General features: G+C 38.4%; 2 protein-coding genes across 4 annotated transcripts; both read left to right on the forward strand.

The window, feature by feature from the left end:
* Positions 1-892: 892 nt before the first annotated feature.
* Positions 893-17,201, forward strand: sas (stranded at second). Of its 2 annotated transcripts, XM_066292323.1 has the most exons (16): positions 893-1,225; positions 8,657-8,786; positions 8,954-9,192; positions 9,838-10,053; positions 10,106-10,229; positions 11,669-12,231; positions 12,281-12,449; positions 12,505-12,668; positions 14,632-15,180; positions 15,251-15,407; positions 15,640-15,780; positions 15,836-16,161; positions 16,215-16,386; positions 16,443-16,663; positions 16,716-16,949; positions 17,014-17,201. In XM_066292323.1, exons 1-16 carry the CDS (start codon positions 1,081-1,083, stop codon positions 17,019-17,021), a joined length of 3,558 nt encoding a protein of 1,185 aa, XP_066148420.1. In that variant the 5' UTR covers positions 893-1,080; the 3' UTR covers positions 17,022-17,201. The 2 variants fall into 2 exon arrangements, with proteins under 2 accessions (XP_066148420.1, XP_066148430.1); XM_066292333.1 differs by lacking the exon at positions 14,632-15,180 and having other exon boundaries at positions 17,014-17,200.
* Positions 17,202-17,446: 245 nt separating this feature from the next.
* On the forward strand, positions 17,447-19,887 carry LOC136344734 (uncharacterized). Of its 2 annotated transcripts, none has more exons than XM_066292456.1 (4): positions 17,447-17,561; positions 17,616-17,954; positions 19,443-19,609; positions 19,661-19,887. In XM_066292456.1, the coding sequence occupies exons 1-4, from the start codon at positions 17,474-17,476 to the stop codon at positions 19,820-19,822; spliced, it is 756 nt and encodes a 251-aa protein (XP_066148553.1). In that variant the 5' UTR covers positions 17,447-17,473; the 3' UTR covers positions 19,823-19,887. The 2 variants fall into 2 exon arrangements, with proteins under 2 accessions (XP_066148553.1, XP_066148561.1); XM_066292464.1 differs by having other exon boundaries at positions 17,464-17,561; positions 17,619-17,954.
* Positions 19,888-19,918: the final 31 nt, after the last annotated feature.

A 19,918-nucleotide genomic window follows, 5' to 3' on the forward strand; every position in this document is an offset into this window, starting at 1 on the left:
GGATGTTTCATTCCATGCTACTTCAAGGTGGTCATCCAAATTGTTTGGAGACGTCCGTAAATGGCGAAGACGGTGACTCATCATTTTCCAAAGACGTTCGATGGTGATAGATCCGGTGACCGTGCAGGCCAAGGCAGCATTTCCAATTGCACTTGTTCCAGGTACCTTCAAGTGATGTTCGCAGTATGCGGCCTTGCATTATCCTGTTTAACAATACTATTTGGTAAAGTCTGCATTGAGGGGTACTAATACTGGCCTCAGGGAGATTGTTAAAGTGGATAGATAAAGTCGATAACAAAAAAGAAACCATCGACATTATTTTTTTTCTGCTAAAACTCTGATCATTTGATACCCTGCGATGAAGGATTGCTTTACCGAAATTACAAGACTTAATTATCATTATCATTGGGTAATGCCCATCACGTGAAACCGAATATATTTGAACATCCAGATAAAATGGGCCTCGACCTAAACTCCTGAAACATGAACTCTTACTCAATTTTCAACTCTCAACTTCAACATGGAACGTGAAATTGATCGAGATCGAAGACGCGCTGAAAATTAAAGAAAAAACAAAATTGGTTTAAAACAATCGAAGAGCCGCGTGCGGTCATTAGGCTTGGCCAACGTTTCTATGAAGCCTGACCACTTTTCTAATATTTCCTTCGTCCTACGAAGAGATGCGCAGGAAGCAGAGGCGGGTTAAAGAGGTTTCATCATCAGAGATGACGCATGCGCTAGTGGCTCTAATGGGAGTAAGACACTGGCTGAATACAAAACCTAAAGGCCGATTTCGAAGCACCTATGTAACTTTAGGATAACACAAACTAAGGGTTTTCTTTAGTCACCCCCCTCCCCCCTCTACTGCGGTACTATTGAGTACCACCGCGCAGCGGCGAAGGTGATAGTACTCGAACCCAAGAACTACGGTGGTTTCAGACCAACTTGGCGAGCAGGCGCGTGTCCTCGAAGCTCCTCAGTTTCTTCGATCTCTTCGCGACGGTAAAAACTAGCGGTAATGTGATCGGAAAGCGACTTTTACCGTTCGTTTACCTGTTTTGGCGCAATAGTGACGAGACAATGACAGCCGCCCCCCCGAAGGGCTGTCACCTCACGACCGTGGTTGTGGTTGTGTTTCTGTGCGTGACGTTGAAGGATAACGTGTCTGCGACCGGGAGTTACCACTGTCCAGAGGGGGACTCGGCCTGCGGTGCCACCGAACGAGGTGAGAGTTTCCCTTTTAAGGTCATTGACAATACGCAGCCTTAGAAGCTATTTTTCTTTGGCGATTACCTGCGTTTAAATTGCTAAATAACACGATGAATACACAGTTGAATTGACGTGGGAACCGTTACTTCTATTTCTATTTAGCCACCTTTCTTGTTCGACTTAATTTATCCATTTGTGTAACTCATCTAGGATGTTGGATAATTTAATAATTATGGAATTATCAATGTGATTTACTTATTGGGTTTCTTGGTTAATTGGCGGGTCCGTTTTTGTCCGAGCGAATGTAGGTTAATTTAGATTTGATTTCTTATGTGAACTGGAAGTAATTACTGTTAACAAGTACAAAAACTGGAGAAATCCCCGTTGGACCTTTTAAGGGGACGAGTGACTTTTTAGAATTCAGATCAAACATTTTCAAGCTGAGTTTTCGTCATTTTTCGAATCCAGAAACTGCGCCTGCATCGCAATTAGGTCAAATTTTAGCAGATACAGAGCGGCAAAAAATAAATAATTTACAGGAACGAATTTAGGGAAAAAATCGAATGTGTACAAAGTGTCTCTAGAAATAAATTTAACCACGTATTCCAGGTTCAAAATACGACGAAAATTTCATATAAATTTATATATACAGGGTGTTTCCTAACTACGTGTAAAAATTTTAAAGGCGTAATCCTCGACTGATTTTGAGTCAAAAATGTCTAATAAACATATGTCCGCAAATACCTTGTTTCCAAAATACAGGGTGTTGAAATGTGACAAGAAAAGGAGATTTTATTTCCAAAATGACTCAATTTGGGTGTTTGAATTTTAGAAAAGACAATTTTTTGGGGGAATGCTTTAATGATTAATTATAAGAATTGCTGAAAATGACCACCATTACTCATAATGCACGCTTCCATCCTTCTTGTTAATGATTGTCTCACTCTCTCGAAAACTCCTGGTGTGTTGCGTATCGTTTCACATCCGGTAATTATACGTTCCTGAGGTTGGTCTAGAGTGTTTATTGGGACAGCATAGACAAGTCTCTTCAGATCATTCATTCATCAACTTAGTAAATACTACTAAACCTTTAGAAACCTTTAAAACCTTTTTCAACGTCTTTCAGTCAACACCCTGTATCTTGGAAACAAGGCATTTTCGGACATATGTTTATTAGACATTTTTGACTCAAAATCAGTCGAGAATTACGCCTTTAAATTTTTTACATGTAGTTAGGAAACACCCTGTAGATACATCTATCGAAAGGCGCTTCATTTTCAATATACAGGGGGTAAACGATGGGTTTCTAAAAATAGTTTGTCATTAAAATGTTCGAAACGTTTCGAGATAAATTAATGAAGTTTAGTGCTATATTATATATTTTTTTGTGTTCTGTCTGAGTTTCTATAAATAAATTACCTCATTTTTCTAGGGACGGGTAATACAGGGGAGCGGCACTTAAAACGTACCTAAACTTTTTTTGTACTTACTTCGCTTCCGATTCTATAAGAAAAATATTAAATTTCAAAATTTTCACATAAAAAAAATACTCCTGTTTGAAGCCAAAGTCTCCAAAAGTTTTCGAAAAAAATGGAGATTAACAAGTCGATGGGTACTATGTTTTATAAAATAAATATCAGATTTAATCTATTTTTTATCCATTTTCTTCAGCAATAAATATAATCAAACGCTGTTCCGACGACAACGAAAAGTCACCGGTCATTATTAAAAAAAACTGTCATATCTGAAATAGTCAAAAATATTTTTTGTTTCATTTCAAGACCAACTGAATTTTAAATTTGATGTTGATTTAACAAAATCCACCGATTTGTTAAATTTCATTATTCTCCATAATTGTTACAGATTTCGACTTTCAGCAAGAAAACTCTTATAAAAAATCCCTCTTATAAAACTCTTATATAAAAACCTTCAAATTTAATATTATTCCCATAAAATTGTCCTTAAAATTAACTACAAAAGTTTAGGCACTTTTTACGCACTGCCTCTGAGTATTACGAGCCTCTGGAAAAATGTGATAATTTCTTCATAGAGGCTTAAAAGGAACACAAAGAGTTAAAATGAAATAAAAAATGTCATTGATTTATCTTGAAACATTTCGAAAATATTTATAAAAACCATCCTGAGCAACCCGCTTTTCACACCCTGTATATCGAAAGCGAAGCGTCTTTATATATATTTTCGTATGAAAGTTTCATCATGTTTTGGAATCTAGAATATGTGGTTGAATTTATGGTACTATGGTCCGAGATACCTTGTAGTATATTTATTCATATTTCTCATATGAATATCCCTGTACTTAACTCTAATTGTTTCGGAGATGCACAACCTACGAAGTGTTTTGCATCAGATATCTTTGTTAACTTTCTCTCGTGTTTCACTCTCTGAAAAGTGACGGTTCTAAATTGAACACCCTGTTTATTTTAAGATATTTAAGGATTATTGTTACTCTCTATATTCCCACACCTTGCTCATTGATTTTACAATCTCTTGTTATTTTATATTCATTTTCAACTCACTCTAGCTATTTCGCGAAATGTTATTTTTTATGAATTTAAAAAAATATCTCTAAGAGAGCCCTATCTTGCAAAATAGCTCCAAACACTCTAAATATTGTATATTGTTCTCCTGTTTGTAAAAACAAATGGACAGCTTAGACATCACATCGCTCCGAGTGTGCCATTCCTAAACAGGTCAAATATACTGGAAATTGATCAAATTTTACTTTAATACAAATTAGATATTAAAAACTGTTCTAGACATTGTCTACAAGTGATTACAAATAATCGGCATTTCGGACCATAACTGGCGAAAACTCCCAATACCTGACAGGTGTCAATAATATGCTATTTGGGGTTCATTTGGAAATTAGACAGTTGGTGCGAGTATGTCCTCAGTAGATCTCAATTGATGCGTCGTTACACTCAAACATTTTCATCTTTAATTTGATGTTAAATTCACTTAACAATCCATTTCCATTATAGATCATTTCTGAACATGACCATACATCGGTAGTAACAATTTTTTCACTATTTTCTGGTCAAACAATCATAATAAATTTTGATAATTGTGACTTTGGTTTTGCAATCTTTTAGTTACTCTTTTGCTCAAATTGAAGTTGCCATAAAACGTTCTGTAATTTTCCATTGCTTAGACTGCATTGAGTTTTTGGACGCAGATTGTGCTTTCATGCACGAACCAAATAGTTGAAAGCCCCTAATTTATGACAGATTAAAGGTATATTATTCGTCAGAGGCACGTTCAGAATTATATCCCTGGTGTAACCACCGACAATTTTTTCAATTCGTTTGCATTTTTCGGACGTTCCAATGACTCCAACACATATTGAAACCGCAAAAAATAACAATCGCCATCTGTGGCTACTTGAAACGGCGCGTGACCTCGATGAGTACCTGCTCCTTTGCTGCGACGGTACCCAATAATACGTTCGCGGTGGATTAAGTAGTCCTAGCGGTACCCAAATGAAATCTGATTGGAATAAACATATTACTGAGGCGGTGCGTTGAGTGATACTGTTATATACCTTTTATCCTCAAATCCAGTATCTGTCATATAACTTATTATCCCAGACGACATGAACCTTTCCCGATAATATGGGGTTCCCATAGGAATAATTTAGAAAAATTGGTCTATCACCAGACTGCCCTTTCATCTATACATGAACAATTAACTGCGACCAAAGTCTCAAGTCCCCGGGTGTTTGCCCTTAGCAGTGTAATTTAGATAAGTTATCCTACACACATATAAGTGAGTTTCAGCCCCAAAATGAATGATTATGATTTTTTCCTCAGGCAGAGTGCATAGTGCTAGAAGCTCTTAAATTCCTTCAAAATAGTTCAGAGTAAAAGTATAGAACCTTAGTAATAATATAAAGAGTTGTTAGTGAGTTAACGAGTCGTCTCAATCTTGACCAATCTACATCGTGGTGTCGACCACGTATAAAATACCGGCTAGTGTCACAGCAATACGCAGAAATGAGATATTTCACGTGAAGAGCCTTTTTCCCAGTGAAGGCCAAGGTTAAGTAAGCACTCGCTAGATCGCTATGATCTGACGTAACCTCAGCAATAATTCCCCAAGAAACTAAAGAGTTGATTAAGTCCATAAAAGGAATACAATGGTATTTGTCTATAATGGATCACGAATAAACATAAATTATTTGCCTAATGGTTTTTGGATTTTTAGTGGCAAAAATGCCCCCTCTGGACGTCTCAACAGTACAACCGGTGGTCAGTGGTACTACCACACAATTCGCGCGATAAATCCGTTTATTAACAATGGTTCGTAGGTGTTTATTGTTCTCCGGATTTCGAATGATGTCGACTCTAGTGTGGGGGCAAACTTTCACTGGCTGAAGATTTATTGGCATATCACGATCCAATGGTACCATCGCTAGCACTAGAAAATGTCGGTTTTAATTTATGATCAATTAAATCATCCGCGAGCGGGGGAATCATTTTAAAACGTTTTACCCCACCATTTAGGTGTTTATAGGTTGTAAAAAAGCTTCGTGATATAGTTATTTGGATCTACGTATAGCGCCTAATATTGCTCGTTTTATCTCAGAGAAAGATGACTTTCCTTCTATTCCTCCAGATCGCGACATACATCTCAGTGTCGAATTTTTCCGCCTTAAATAAAGGCGTAATTAGACCGAAGATGTTGATTATCGATGACGCAACTCCAGCATATTAAAGAATCATCTCAGACATAACGCTCTCAAGGTGAAAAAAAACTTAAACGATCGATGAAATATTAATTTTCGCTAATTGACAAAACCTTCTTAAACGGTCGTTACTGGGTCATCATATCTCATCATGTTGAATAATTAATGACCGTGAGGTAATAAGAGGTATCTTAGAGCAAGTGCGCTCGCGCCATCTTGAAAACTTCTTTGGCCATCATGAAATGATTACCGAGTGCCGGCATCATGGTTGCAACACACCGGTTTTGCCTCGTTTCGAGTAAAATCGTTTCTTTGCAATACTTTAATTTCATAGATTATTCCGTTGAATGGCAGATTGATTAGTTTATTTCTGTGCGTATTGAAATGAACACACGCAGGTAATGTTGAGTTCTAAATCTCAAAAAACTGGCAAAATTGTTCATCCGCAATTCTCGACATTGTCTACATTTCACCCATCCCGACACGAGTTCTCAATTTCCAACAATTGATCAGAGGAAAGATCCAGAATCTTCTGGAAGGAATTTGGAATTTCCCCGGACTAATTTCACATGGTTCCAAAGAAAAATAGCGTCATTGATTCTTTTATTCTTGACCATTATCCCCAAAAAATACAAAATTGTAATTTTCGAAAATGTTTCCGCCATAAAGTGTGGCACTTCCTTCGGACTGGTAAATATCTCTAATTTCTAACGTGTGAGTCGCCAGTTTTCGGACACAGGTCAGCGTTCCTGAACTGGGATTGTGTTCGTTTTTATCCACCGCAATTGTGGTCAAATAGAGATTTCGCTGGTTGCTACAGCGGAAGCCTTACAATACGTTTCTAGGCATTTCCTGTGTATGCCAATTGAATATTCTTTTCAGCAATTTTGACGCTGTCAACCAAAGCAAAAAAACTCACACTTTACTCGCTTAAAATTTGGTAATGAATGACGCTCTATATCTAATGTTGTTGATACTCATTCATACGGTACATTAAACGGTCTGTTGGGCTTGATGGTCGGCGCACCCAAAATAGGCGAAATAATAATAGTAAAACTGTATAAAACAGCAACGACCTCAAGTGCGGTTTCTGGGTTTATTTCGCAGTTTATTATTCCTTCCATTTTTTTTACCAACAGCTTTCAAATCGCATTTAATGGGCTCTCTAGTATAATCGTGCGCCTCGTTGATATTCGGTGCTGTTTGCACAACAATTAAAACGTCGTCTGCTGAATTTTACCGATATTAAGATATGAGGAATCGCTTTCTATTGGAGGCTATTTTCACTAGTTAATACCACTGTTTGAGTACCAATTGTAATAAAGAAGATGAAAGCGCAGAAAAAAGCTGTCGGAAGGTATTTGTTTACTTGTATCACAGCGGAACTTGTCCTTTCTCCAATAATAATCAAAATAACCGTTTATAAAAAAGTTGATTATTCCTTCTTTCCATCTAAAAAAAAAAAAAAAAATTAATGAAAAATAAAAAAAAATAAAAAAATCAAATGCGCATAAATCGGGTAATCTCGGAGCCTTGCCACACAACAAAACCAAAAAACTTCATCTAAAATTGCGATAAAAGTCCAACCCTGTCTGCATACCAGACCCGATGGTTTCACGAAGATGATGCATCTCAGGTAATAGCTGAATGGTCGCATTCTGTTCGCGTTTGTTCTTTTAAGACGAAGAAAAAGAAAGGGGGCCAACAGCTGATGACTGAGAGAGACAGGTTTTTAGGAGCCACAGGTGTACAGCGACTGAAATATGTGATAAATAATATAATTGGGGTTTTTTGTGCCATCGGGTGTGTGGATCAAGGTCGACGGGATTTTAGATACGCAAAACTTTCTTTGGCATCGTAAAGAGGGATAAACTGACCCGATTCATTGAATGGTTGTTGCGACATGGCGGTGGGTAATGCGATGCAGAAATACCGCACTGTTGGCCAATGGGTTTATCCCAATGACCGGAACTGCGGCCGAAGACATTGTATGCCAAGGAATTTAGGTCTAAAATCTTTCAGCAATCGCAGGAGTCGTCATCACGAAAATTTCTTCATATTATTGGAAGACACTAACTCTGGTCGAAACGCAGACCTAGTGGAAATAATTACGGATAACTGCCAGAAACTAGGAAGGTAATTGTCACTAAATGTCAAATTTTAGACGTTTTCAATAGTTGAGTTTGGAACTTGCTCACAAACTTTCCGTTTTTCATACGCTCAGTGATACCTGAAGGATCCGTACGTCACACGTTAATCACCCACTCACACCGACGGTGTAACTTCTGAAGGCGCCGTTTATAGAACTATTTCGTCATCAAATAAAATATATAAATATATCAAAATGTAAAAAAAAAACAAAAAGTAAATTTATTTTCATAATACCACTGTTTTACATGAAAACATTATACACTCACACCGAGAGTATGAGTTTTTAACGCAGCGCTCCCATAAATTGCCGGATGCCAACTACCATAATTCTATAAAACCAACTTCGAGGATTTGTCTGTCGAAATTGGCAAAAATCCCATTTCATAGAAACCAATTAAGGCAATTAATATCAGAATCAACTATTCAGAGATACGCACAACCTTCTCCGCAATCCGCAAGAACCGAGAATGGTTATTCACTTAATTAATTGGCCAACCATTAATCATTAAAAACGATTTTTGTCACAGTTATTTAGCTCTCGACTGCCTATTTTTCATTCATAAAAATTGTAATGTAATTTAATTATTGCAGACGATAAAGAATTGTACGTCGTGGCGCTGCACACTTCGAATCCAGTGTCAAAACCTGAAGCTATGAGCATGATGGCCGAGGACCCGGACGAGGCGCCTTTTAGACCTACACCGTTACCGCTTACCATCCTGTAAGTACGTCACATTTACACTCATTCTATACTCTCTGTCCGTAGCCCCAAAGCGATAATGTTAAATATCACAAGTCAAAATAGGGGTTTTCAATTCATATTCGACCATAAAGCTACACTTTTCGATGTGGGTACACAATACAGTCAAATAAACTTTTCTTAACTAGAAATACTAGCAACACGACTATATTTGAAGAACCTCGAGGCAGAGCTCTGAATTTGACCACTGACCTCCATCAGGATTCCAACAACTTATCGTTATCGAAATTCAGTAGGGAAATGGACCTCAGCGACGTTACAATTAGGGATGGAGAGGACGACGATGTGATGGAGGAGGAGTTGAGGCCCAAGATTTTGGTGCCGGTTAAAAATGAAGGAGTTAAGAACACCCACAACGTGTCTGCAGGTTGGTTCTCATGTAATTAATGGGAGAAAATGAAATTGCACAAAAGTATAAGATCGTTATGAGATGGATTTTTGTGTGGGAAGACCTTAATTTTGATGGGAAGGTCGTTTATGCTGTAATTGTAAATGTAATTGGCACGAGATCAGACTGACAACACACTCGCAATCAGTGTATAAATACTGAACACAGCTAAAGCCTATTTGACAAACTCTCACTATAACTGTAATAAAGGGTTTTCAGATGTTCAACTTTGACGGTTCATTCAGTTGACACTGTGGGTGTTAATATTGAACGCGGACACTCTTTTGGTAGCCGTCAAACGTCAGAAACTCGGGGGGTTTTCGCAAGCCCCGTTCCAATATCTACTCTCGATTGTCTGTAATATCTGAAAACTTTCCTTTTTAGAAAAATACTTATTGCTGTAGGTATTAGACCATCTACAATCGACTAAGAAAGCAAGACAAAATGCTCTTTTGACTGAACCCGCGTGTAAGCTTAATCGGACGTGACACACTCTACATTACCGCATTCCTCTCTAGCGCGAGTGATAAGTTGACGCTACACATTTCCCCTATTAAGGAGAGAAACTACAGTTTGATTTAAAAATGTTGTTTCGAGTATTGAATAATCAATGTACTTTTGCAGGATTTTGCTTGCAAGGTGGTCTAACGTACGAAAATGGGGAAAAACTAGAGCTGGGCTGCGATTCTGTGTGCACATGTAGCAATGGTAAAATGAACTGTACGGACAGGTGCACGGGCAGCTTCTTCAAAAAGGGGAAGCATATCGACGACCCCCTTTGCATCGAAAAGGGGGTCGCGGACCCTTGCTGCGCCATCATGGTGTGCGCGGGAGATACCGGTAAAAGAAACTTTTACTGTTCATAACTCGTATAAAAAACAATTTACTTCAGAAACTGAACCCTTGGAGATGTGCGCGTACGGCAACAAAACTTTCAACCGAGGAGACATTTTCAAGAAGGATTGTGCAGAAGTGTGCATTTGCGAGGCGGCAGGCAGGCTCTCCTGCAAGCCCAGGTATGTGAGAATTTTTTTTCTTCCATTCATTGTTTAGATTACTCAATGGAAACTGTTCTAATACTGAAAATAATAAGATATGATAATCCCATTGTCCATTGTTTCATTCTATGAAAGGCTTTCTAGCTGACTAGCAAATCTAACCGATGTCGAGATTTCCTCGATTAAAACTCATTAAACTAGATCTAATTTCATTTATTCGGCAGCTTAATTAGTTAAATGTCGGCTGGGCATGAAAATGCTAATTATACAGGCGGAACCAATGAATTGAGCATTTTTAAGGAGGTACTATACACTATGCACCAGGTGTTAAAGATAGCACACTTACTGGGTACGTAATTTCTGAACGCCGTAAAATAACGTCCGTCAAGTGTCAGAAATTAGGGGTTTTCATTTGAAGCTTAGAATTTCGTGATTCGAAACTCACATATTACGCTATGTTGATATTATTATGTAGACAATCTAATTACGTTTGTATGCATTAAATATCACTAAATACACAGGATATCTCAGAACTATGAAATCAAATTTCTAGGGGATTTTTCAACGGAACAATAGAAGAGATTTGCGTATAAGAACCCGTGATTGCAAACATCTACGTAACGGACTACGCCCCTACGATTATTTAAGACATGTGCAAAAAATGCGTTTCAACGAATTTTAGTACGTTTTATTTCAATTTGTTTGCATAAACTAACAATCCGGAAATTTTTTTAAAGGTCGTTAAATACACTTGTTAAGTACTTCTTGCTAGATATTTATCTCAGCCAACACTGACAACAAAAATATTTGATCGTTCGTTTGCTACATTCACTCGTTAATTTTGTAAATTTTAAATAGCTCGCAAAGTAATTGATCTTTATGAAGATCTGCACCAAACAAGAGCTGGCAGATGTGAATCTGGCATATAGAGCAAGAAATTGCAACGTAAAGGATGCTGCACGGCAGTTCGGAGCACATTAGACAGGCAGAAGCGGTCCTGCTCCGTGGTCCCCTAGTTCACCCGATCTGACATCTTTCGATTTCCTTCTGTGCAGACACATGAAGTCTCTGGTTTATAAAACGCCAGTTAAACAAAGCAAGACCTGATTAGGCGAATCACCGCGTTATTTGAAGTCGTTCAAAACGATTAACACATTTTTGATCAGGTCGGCTAAAACCACGTGCGTTGTTTAAACAGGTGCAATGAAGTTCAAGGATAATATTTTGAACAATTATTGTAGTGTTATTTGGTACAAATAAATAAAAATGAAACGTACTAAAAGCCAATATAAACATTTTTACATGCAACTCTCTGAGAGCATCTTAAGACGGTAGAGCCTTAGGGAGACGATTGTGGACAAGAGTTCTTATACTCAGATATCTTTTATTGTTGCACTGAACATTCTCTAGAAATTTGATCTCATAGTTTTGAAACGCCCCTTATAACTATTCCTCAGGTGTCCCCTTCCAAAAAAAACCTCGGACAGTTGCGTGGAAATCCCCGATCCCTCCGACCCCTGCTGTAAAAAGATTCTTTGCGACGTGACGCTTGACGACCACCAAGAGCATGAAAAAGACGATGCCCCCAAACCTAATAAACACAAAATTACTTCTGCCACCCAACCAAATTCCACCATAATTTTATTGGACATCAGCCCTCAATACAGTGAAGACGAGGACATCTTACCCATAGTAGAAGTCAGCAATGATAAGGAAGAATGGGACTACTATCAACTGTTCCCCAAAGGGAAACTTTTCGTAAAGGAGACATTCAAATATGTAAGGCTCGAAGGCACCGAGGACATCGTAGAAGTTAGGGGAAATGACAATGTGGAAGAGTGGCGAGAAGTTGTTTATAATGATAATAATAATGATGATAAGGACTGTGAATATAAGGGCAAAAAGTTCAAACCCAACGAAGAGTACAGTGACGGATGTGAGTCGCTGTGCATGTGCCATAAGGGAGAAATGAAGTGTTTGAAGCTGGAGTGTCCGACTTACTTTGGAGTAGATGTTCTTGGTAAGACGAAATTCCTTCTAAAACTGCAATTGAAAGCTCAACTAAATAGATCCCGGTTGCATCGAATGGGAAACCATACCACCGAACTTCAACCCTTCACCTCCGAACTGTTGTCCGAAGCAAGTGAGATGCAAACATAACGGTTCGTGCGTGCACGAGGGACAGAGTTATAAGAATTGGGAGCAGTTGCCTGTCAATGTAACTGGATGCGAAAAAAGGTATAAACGCATAAACTGAGTAATTTTTTTTAATTTGCGCATGAATGCATTTTAGGTGTTACTGTGAAATGGGAAATGTCGAGTGTCAGAACGCTTGTCCTCCTGTCCCAGCCCTGCCCCCTCCCAATTTGGCCTGTCCTCCCAAGGAAGCCTCATTGCAGCATGTGCCCGACGACGACTGCTGCATGTACTGGGTGTGTTCAGATCGCAAGGGTGAAGGTGAGAAGAGATGTTTTAGTATACGACTATAACATCAGGGGATTAGAGGTTCATATATGCGGATTGTATTAAGTAAACTTATATAGAGATTTTGCCCTATGGAGATATCCAGCATCAATGAGGGATACTAGGGGGATATTAGAGCGATATCTTAAAATTCGAAATTTTTTAAAAAGTTTTCGAAGAGACGGAGGTACCCAGTTTTTACTCACTATTCAAATGCGCCGATATCTCAGGAACCTGTAGTGCACTCACATTAAAGAAACATAGCAAATTAATCGCCTCAATGAACCCTTTAAGCTCGTATCGGGCGGGTTGCTTTATTTCTTGTACTTTCCGATATGGTTTCTATGTTGACTTTCGCGATTTTGAAAGAGCTTTGAAAACGAGGTTCAGTGAATTGCTTTGAGGCTCCAAAGCCTCAGTGCGGCCGTCTAGATCCGTGCGGTGCTGCAAATTATGTTAACATAATGCGCAACAATGACCTCCTAAAAATATTTGGCGATATTAGTATTTTGATTTTAGCGACTTTTCCAAATCTTAAAATTCCACACATAAATAATGAACATAATTTTGTTTTTGTTTTTTTCCACATACAGAGAGAGGGTGACATTGAAAAAAGTGCACGGTGTAGTGCCATATGGTAGAGAGTTGTTAAAATACAGGGTGCTGAACAATAAAGTGTACAGCGTGTCTTATTTTTTATGTAATTGGGAGTTTCAGGTATTTCCCGAGTAGATGGAGAAAACCCGTGGTTGGGATCCTTGATTTTTGAGTTTATTTCAATGATCCAAACAGTAGTTTGACATCTGAGTCGTTTGAGAGGTACAGGGTGTTTTTCGTTTTTTTGTCGTGTTCTTCAAAGTCCCGAAACTTGTTTTGTTTTTGTTTATGAACACTTTTAATGTTGAACAAAAATATATTTTGCGCATTATTTATGTGCAATCCAGAAGCGTACTAAATGTTTTAATAACTTAATTTTTTTCGAGTTACAGACGAAAGCTGCTTTTTTTGGGAACCGTAGTTGGCCATCATTCCATTAATTAGAGATTTTTTTAGCTCTTTGAAAATCAATAGTTCCATATATTCGTCTCGATAAACAAGAAAATTATAAATGTTGTTTTTATTTTTTTTTATTTTAAAAGGAAATGTATCACTATGCGCAAAATCTATTTAAAAACTAGAAAAAAATTGCCTCCCTGTATTTTTTAACATTAAAAACTTATTCATTTATAAAAAAAATTACATTTTTTTTAAATTTTAAGTATTGTTCAAACTGACGATATCCGTCATGATGTAAACGTACTGCACACCGAAGCGAAATGCACTCAATTGGTTTAATCAGATGAATAGATTTATGAAAACTTGTGTTTTGGCCATCTATGGTTTTCATAAAAAAGTAACTTTGGTCTGTAACTCCAAAACAAATTAAGCTAGAAAAAAAATTAAGTGCGAAATACTGGAGTCACATAAGAAAATGCACAGAAAATGTTTTTACTAAAAATTTAAAATATTCACAAACACAAAAGTTAAGTTTAACAAAACGGCAAAAAAGGAAAATATCCTGTATCTTCCAAACGAGGCGAGATGTCAAAATGCTATTTAAATCGTTGAAATTGGCTCAAAAATCGGACCAACGATTCCAACAACAGTTTTTCGCAATCTACTCGAGAAGTACCTGAAACCCCCCAATTACATCGAAAATGGGCACCCTGTACAACAGTTTCACACTTTCTGTACTAAACTTTGCCGTATTTCCCACATTAATGACGCTTTTGTACATAATAAGCATCAGAACTTTTACCTACAACCAACGACTTCACAAGGTGACGGGACTCTTTTAACCCAACGTAGTTAGACTGACCTAGTTTCTGTAGCTGCCGGTGTGGATCCACTCTTCTGCTGTAAATACTAGTTGCTTGGCATAAGAATGTCGTGCAAAAAAGTGGATATTCATTTGCAGCGGCAGGCCCTACCACTAAACCACCACCCGACAAAGGACAAACTTCCATCAACAAGACAGAACCCAACTTCCTGCCCACCAAGATCCTGGGGCCGCTGCAGGTCTATGAGAACTCGGCCAATACCGAAGACAATCAGATTGATCCTTTGGGTGCTCCGCACATTCCCCATTTACCACCCCGAGAGAATCCTTTTACGCGCCCTAAGGGCGCGAAAAAGAACCATACAGGGCCAATAATGCCTTCCGGTAATTTACCCGAATTGCCCTTGCACCCGGCCTTCCATAGTTCTGAAGATTTGCTGCAGTTTGTGCAGCAGCATCCTGAACTCTCAAATTTGCCCTCAGGGTCTGTGTTGGAAATTCACAGCATCCCTTCAAAGTCCCCTACTGGCCCGGCAGGGCCGGGGCATCATGATTTGTCATTGGAGCAAATTTTGGAGGAACTCCACAAAAATGTGCATTCTCAGAACCCTTTACTACCCTCCCTACACAATCGTACTTTCATTGGACACATCGCAGGGGCTGTAAACAACAAGACTTTGCCATCAGGTGACTGAACTTACAACCCTTATTTTTAAGTCAATCTATGACGTCCAAAGTAATTATACTCCTACTGCAGGTGGATTTAACAACTTCGGTTTCACGCAGCCTCAAGAGGACATTACTGTACAATCTTTAGAGGCTGTGGATGGTCATACTGTAAGGCTGGCATTTATGGTACCGTCAGTGATCGTGGGACTGCATGGGAGAGTTGAGGTTCGATACACTTACAAAGAGTAAGTTCCTATTTAGGTTTTAGAGGAGATATTATTTGTTTCTACACTTAAAAAATAACTATGAACTATTAGGAATTGGGGATTTTTATCTGTAATCTATTCTAGTCCACCTCCGAACCTCCATGCCGAGTTTTGTGGACATTGTCAATAGAAATAATCAACTTAGTCAATAAAAATTAATTTGCAAAATTAAAGACAAATGCAAATTCGCATCTTCCTGTGTAAATTTCAGGAGTGATGAGGATCTTAATTCCTGGGATCTTCAAGTCTTTGCCCCTCCCAACGACCTCATCGCTACCTCCTCCTTGGAGTTCGACCTGCTGGACTTGGTCCCCGATAAGGAGTACAAGATCAAGATCACCATCACTCTAAGGTATGATTTTAAGGGTGTTTAGGGAAGGAGTAATTTTTTGAGAGCGGCATTTCAGGGATTTGCACAACACCCCCTCATCGAGGGTGTACAAAATAAATACGCCCAAAGAGGAGCAGAGCTCCACTCTCCCGCCGCGCATCCCCATTGAGCCAGAATTGGAGATTTCCGATATTAACTCCACATGGGTCACCGTGGCTTGGAGGAGATTTACCGAGTATGAGGTGCAGTTTATCGATGGGGTGCAGCTGCGTTATAGGGAGCTTGACGGAAAAATCTACACGGCCACTCCCCTTATCCACAGGGCTGTGACTATGTACACCATAGAGAATCTGAAGCCTAATACCAAGTACGAGATCGGGATTTTCTTCATTCCCTTCGCAGGTATGGTCTTTCCACTACAATAATATTAAACTACTAAAACCTGAACTGATCAGGTCAGCACACTGAATTACATGCAGAGCACATGGCACAGTTCACCACCGCCAATTTATTGGACACCTACGGATTTAGTGTCTCTTTGGACGTTTCTCTTATCAAATCCACTAGTGTGGAAATCTTCTGGACCGGAGTTCCATATCCAGAAGATAAATACGTTAACATCTATAGGTATTTTCATCCTTGAATAAAGATTTTTTCCGATTAATCGGCTCTCGAATCCTCAGGGCAATATATCAGAGTGATTCGGGTAAAGAAGATCAAAGCACCTTCAAAATCGCCAAACGAGACTCGCCCACCAGAACTATCATCACGGATCTAAAACCGGGCACACACTACCGATTGTGGCTGGAGATTTACCTCACTAACGGAAAAATTAAGACCAGTAATGTGCAAGACTTTGTTACGAAGCCGCGTGCAGCACCCACTTTAGGGTCTTCCTCACAAGGTTCTCTAATGTCACCAGCAACAGTTGGAGAGTTTAATATTTCAAATTGCAGATAAAATCTCGAGGGCAGATTTCGCGGAAAGCGGCAGGGGGGACTACTACGGCCCTCTGGTGATAGTGGCAATCTTAGCCACCATAGCGATCCTCAGCTCCCTCATTCTATTGCTAATTTTAGTGAGGCGGCACAATCAGAACAAAGCTGCCATTACACCACCATCCACTAGAATCAGTCAGTCAGCATATGATAATCCTACGTATAAAGTGGAAATTCAACAGGAGACTATGGGTGAGTGGCTTGAATGAGAGCGTCTGCCGTAGAAGTAGGCGATTTAATGCAATTTTCGTTGTAGGTTTATGAGAAAGGCAGCAGGAAAAAGTTACTAATTAAGCTGTAAATAGTATACATAAGAGCTAGATTTTTAAGTGTTTTGTATGTTGAAAATAATGTACTTTAACGAGACAGTATTTGAGGTGTAATATAATTATTTACAGATGTCTGTATTTTTTACGCAAAGCAATAATAAATTTATTTATTTTTTCTTTTAAAAACTCCTTTGAATTCCCGAAACTTCCTAGCATTCTCCGCGGTTGCGATCAATCACCTTCAAAAGAAAGATCTTTACGTACGTAGTTTTTTTAAATATTACACCCATAATTCTTAACATATATTACCGTCTCTCCCGTCACCAATAATTAACGTTGGCGTGACAATACCTATACAACAACTCCAATTACACGCTCCACCTAGCGCAAACTGAAGAAAAATCCTGAACGAACGGGGCACAGAAGACCATTTTGGCGACAGCCATTATGCTTGAAAGACACGTATTTGTGCTCGCACTTCTCTTGTGTTTGGCCGCTTGTGAGTGGATAGAAATTACTCACTTCAACAAAAAAGGTAGTAACAATAATTTATAACAAAACCCAGGAAAAACATATATATTTGTTCCAGCAGAAGAGCTCAGCACCTCTCCATCCTTGGAGAGCACCATAAGAAAGCCTCCAGAAATCTTATACGATAATTCAACCCAAAAGTACGTTATTATCGACGACAAGTACAAGGTCATAGATGAAGAAGAAATGACTATTGATACCGTTGGTGATGATGTTGAAGAAGATGATAATGAAGGTGAAGAGGATGATGAACTTGAAGAGAAGGTAACCGAGCCCTCAGGATTGATGCTTCTAGTAAAGCATGTGCAAACCCAACTAATGAATTTCAAAGGACGATCTCTACACGACAAAACTCAGCATTTGGTTAACTTGAGCGACGCTATATTAAATGAAATAAGTGAGTGTTTCGGCTAAAGATGTAAAATTTCCTTGATTCAAAGAATCTTTACGAACACTCGCGAAATTATGTGAATATGCAAAAAACGTTGAAAACACTGTACACGGCGTTCGGTTTACTCATATTATACTCGTTTTACTCTACGGGGTGGTTGGTTATCCGGAAACTACATAGTTTCTGGAAAAGCTATAGTTAAAAAAAACTGATAAGTTGTAAAGATGTTGAGAGCAAAACGACTAAAACATTTTGGAGTTGGCAGCAGTTCTGGTTATAGCGGAAAATGCAGCTAATTTGTTTATTTTAAATGCAAAGCCCTGTATATTATACAATTCCCGGATTCATCTTCATATCTTACGAACATTTTATAAAATAAAACCTATTGAAACTTTTCACGGTTTTCAAAATAATGATGTTTGAAGTAGTACACTTTTGGCTTATTCCACGCCTGTAACTTGGGAACAGTTAAAATGAGAGCAAAGCGGTTTTTGCATTGCAACCTAAACTTTCTAAGGGGACCCCAAATATCGGGTTGCAAACAACATTGCGAAACCCACGAAAATGGGGTTTTAAATCAAGTTATTAATATCTCAATACAATGCACACTGAACTCGAACAATTAAAAAAGCTCTATAACTTACGTACCTTGTTCATAAATTAATCATCGAAGTCTTCAGTCTTAAGGAGATTCGCACATGGTTGCACAGCATAGAAGGACTTCCCTGTAGGGCTTCTAAGGGTTAAAAAGTTCCCTGGTTGTGCTGTAGATAATGTGTACACACCAAAGGGTAATTTAGTGTCTCTAAATTTGCGAAACATTTCATACACAGCGTTGTACATTTTGACTTAAGATTTAATTATTTAACTACAGAAATTTAGATGGAAATACTGAAAAAATGCACCACTTGCGAAAATCTATTCTGTCGAAATAATTCATTCATGATTGTGACATATCAAATCACAATTCTTTTTAAAGCGACAATGACTTTAGTTTTTGGAACGATTAAACGGCATTAGAAATTAAAAAAATAGTAAAACTATTCAAAATACATGAAGAAACCCATAAGCCAAATAAATGTTCTAAATTGAGGGTTCTTTGAGCGAAAACGGCAGCAAAAATTAGGGAACCAATGGCACTGAAAACGTACTACGAACAAACGAAAACCGCCGCAATTTCACATGTGTCAGGATTGCCAATTTTTCAGAAATTGAAAAGGACATTAAAAATGTTATTTCCTCTTAAAAATACACACACGGCACGAGCAGAGAACTTTGAATCTCACAATTTACCTTTGTAATCGCTTTTCTTCGCGGCATTTATTCTAATAATTCGAGAAAATGGGAAAAAAATTACGATTGTGACGCCATCTATAGGGACTTTCGAAGTAATGATGTGAAGTACTCTTTAGATCACTTCAGACAGGGCAAACTTATTGATACGATTATAATTTGTGGCGGAGCTGACCAATCACCGACAAATTTTATTAACAGAAGAAAGAGTAACTCAGCTCTTCAAACCTTCAACAAACAGAAACAACCAAGAATCCCGGGTGTATAAGGACTTCGAGGACAATCACGTGGGCTACCCCTCAAACGAAGGCGCTCTAATGACTATCGGTTTCCTCACTTTCGCGGTGTTTTTGATAAAGTTAGTACTGGTAAGCGATGTATCTTATTAGTTGATTTTTTGTGCCACTTTCGTGCCTTAGAAATTGATTTACGCTCTCAAGCTGAAGCAGCAGTACTACTACAATCAGACCACGACTCCGGCTAGTATATTCCTCAAACACGATGGAAGAAACGTTCAGGATTTTCAATTTGAGAGATACGCGAAGATTATGCAGCGTCTGGAGGAGTATAAGGTAGATTAAGTAATTCTGAGCAGATAAAGGCAAGAACATTGAGAATCATTTTCATACGTAAATATATTTAAATTTCCTTCCAATCTCCTTTTTATCCAAAATTTC

Source organism: Euwallacea fornicatus, chromosome 2 (assembly GCF_040115645.1).
Source record: "Euwallacea fornicatus isolate EFF26 chromosome 2, ASM4011564v1, whole genome shotgun sequence".
Taxonomy (NCBI): domain Eukaryota; kingdom Metazoa; phylum Arthropoda; class Insecta; order Coleoptera; family Curculionidae; genus Euwallacea; species Euwallacea fornicatus.

Coding starts and splice junctions, on each gene's coding strand:
- sas (XM_066292323.1), top strand. CDS start 1,081: ATGACAGCCGCCCCCCCGAAGGGCTGTCACCTCACGACCGTGGTTGTG. Junction 12,669..14,631: donor TTCAGATCGCAAGGGTGAAG/GTGAGAAGAGAT, acceptor ATTCATTTGCAG/CGGCAGGCCCTACCACTAAA. Junction 16,664..16,715: donor TTTAGGGTCTTCCTCACAAG/GTTCTCTAATGT, acceptor TTCAAATTGCAG/ATAAAATCTCGAGGGCAGAT.
- LOC136344734 (XM_066292456.1), top strand. CDS start 17,474: ATGCTTGAAAGACACGTATTTGTGCTCGCACTTCTCTTGTGTTTGGCC. Junction 17,562..17,615: donor TACTCACTTCAACAAAAAAG/GTAGTAACAATA, acceptor TATTTGTTCCAG/CAGAAGAGCTCAGCACCTCT. Junction 17,955..19,442: donor CGCTATATTAAATGAAATAA/GTGAGTGTTTCG, acceptor TTTTATTAACAG/AAGAAAGAGTAACTCAGCTC.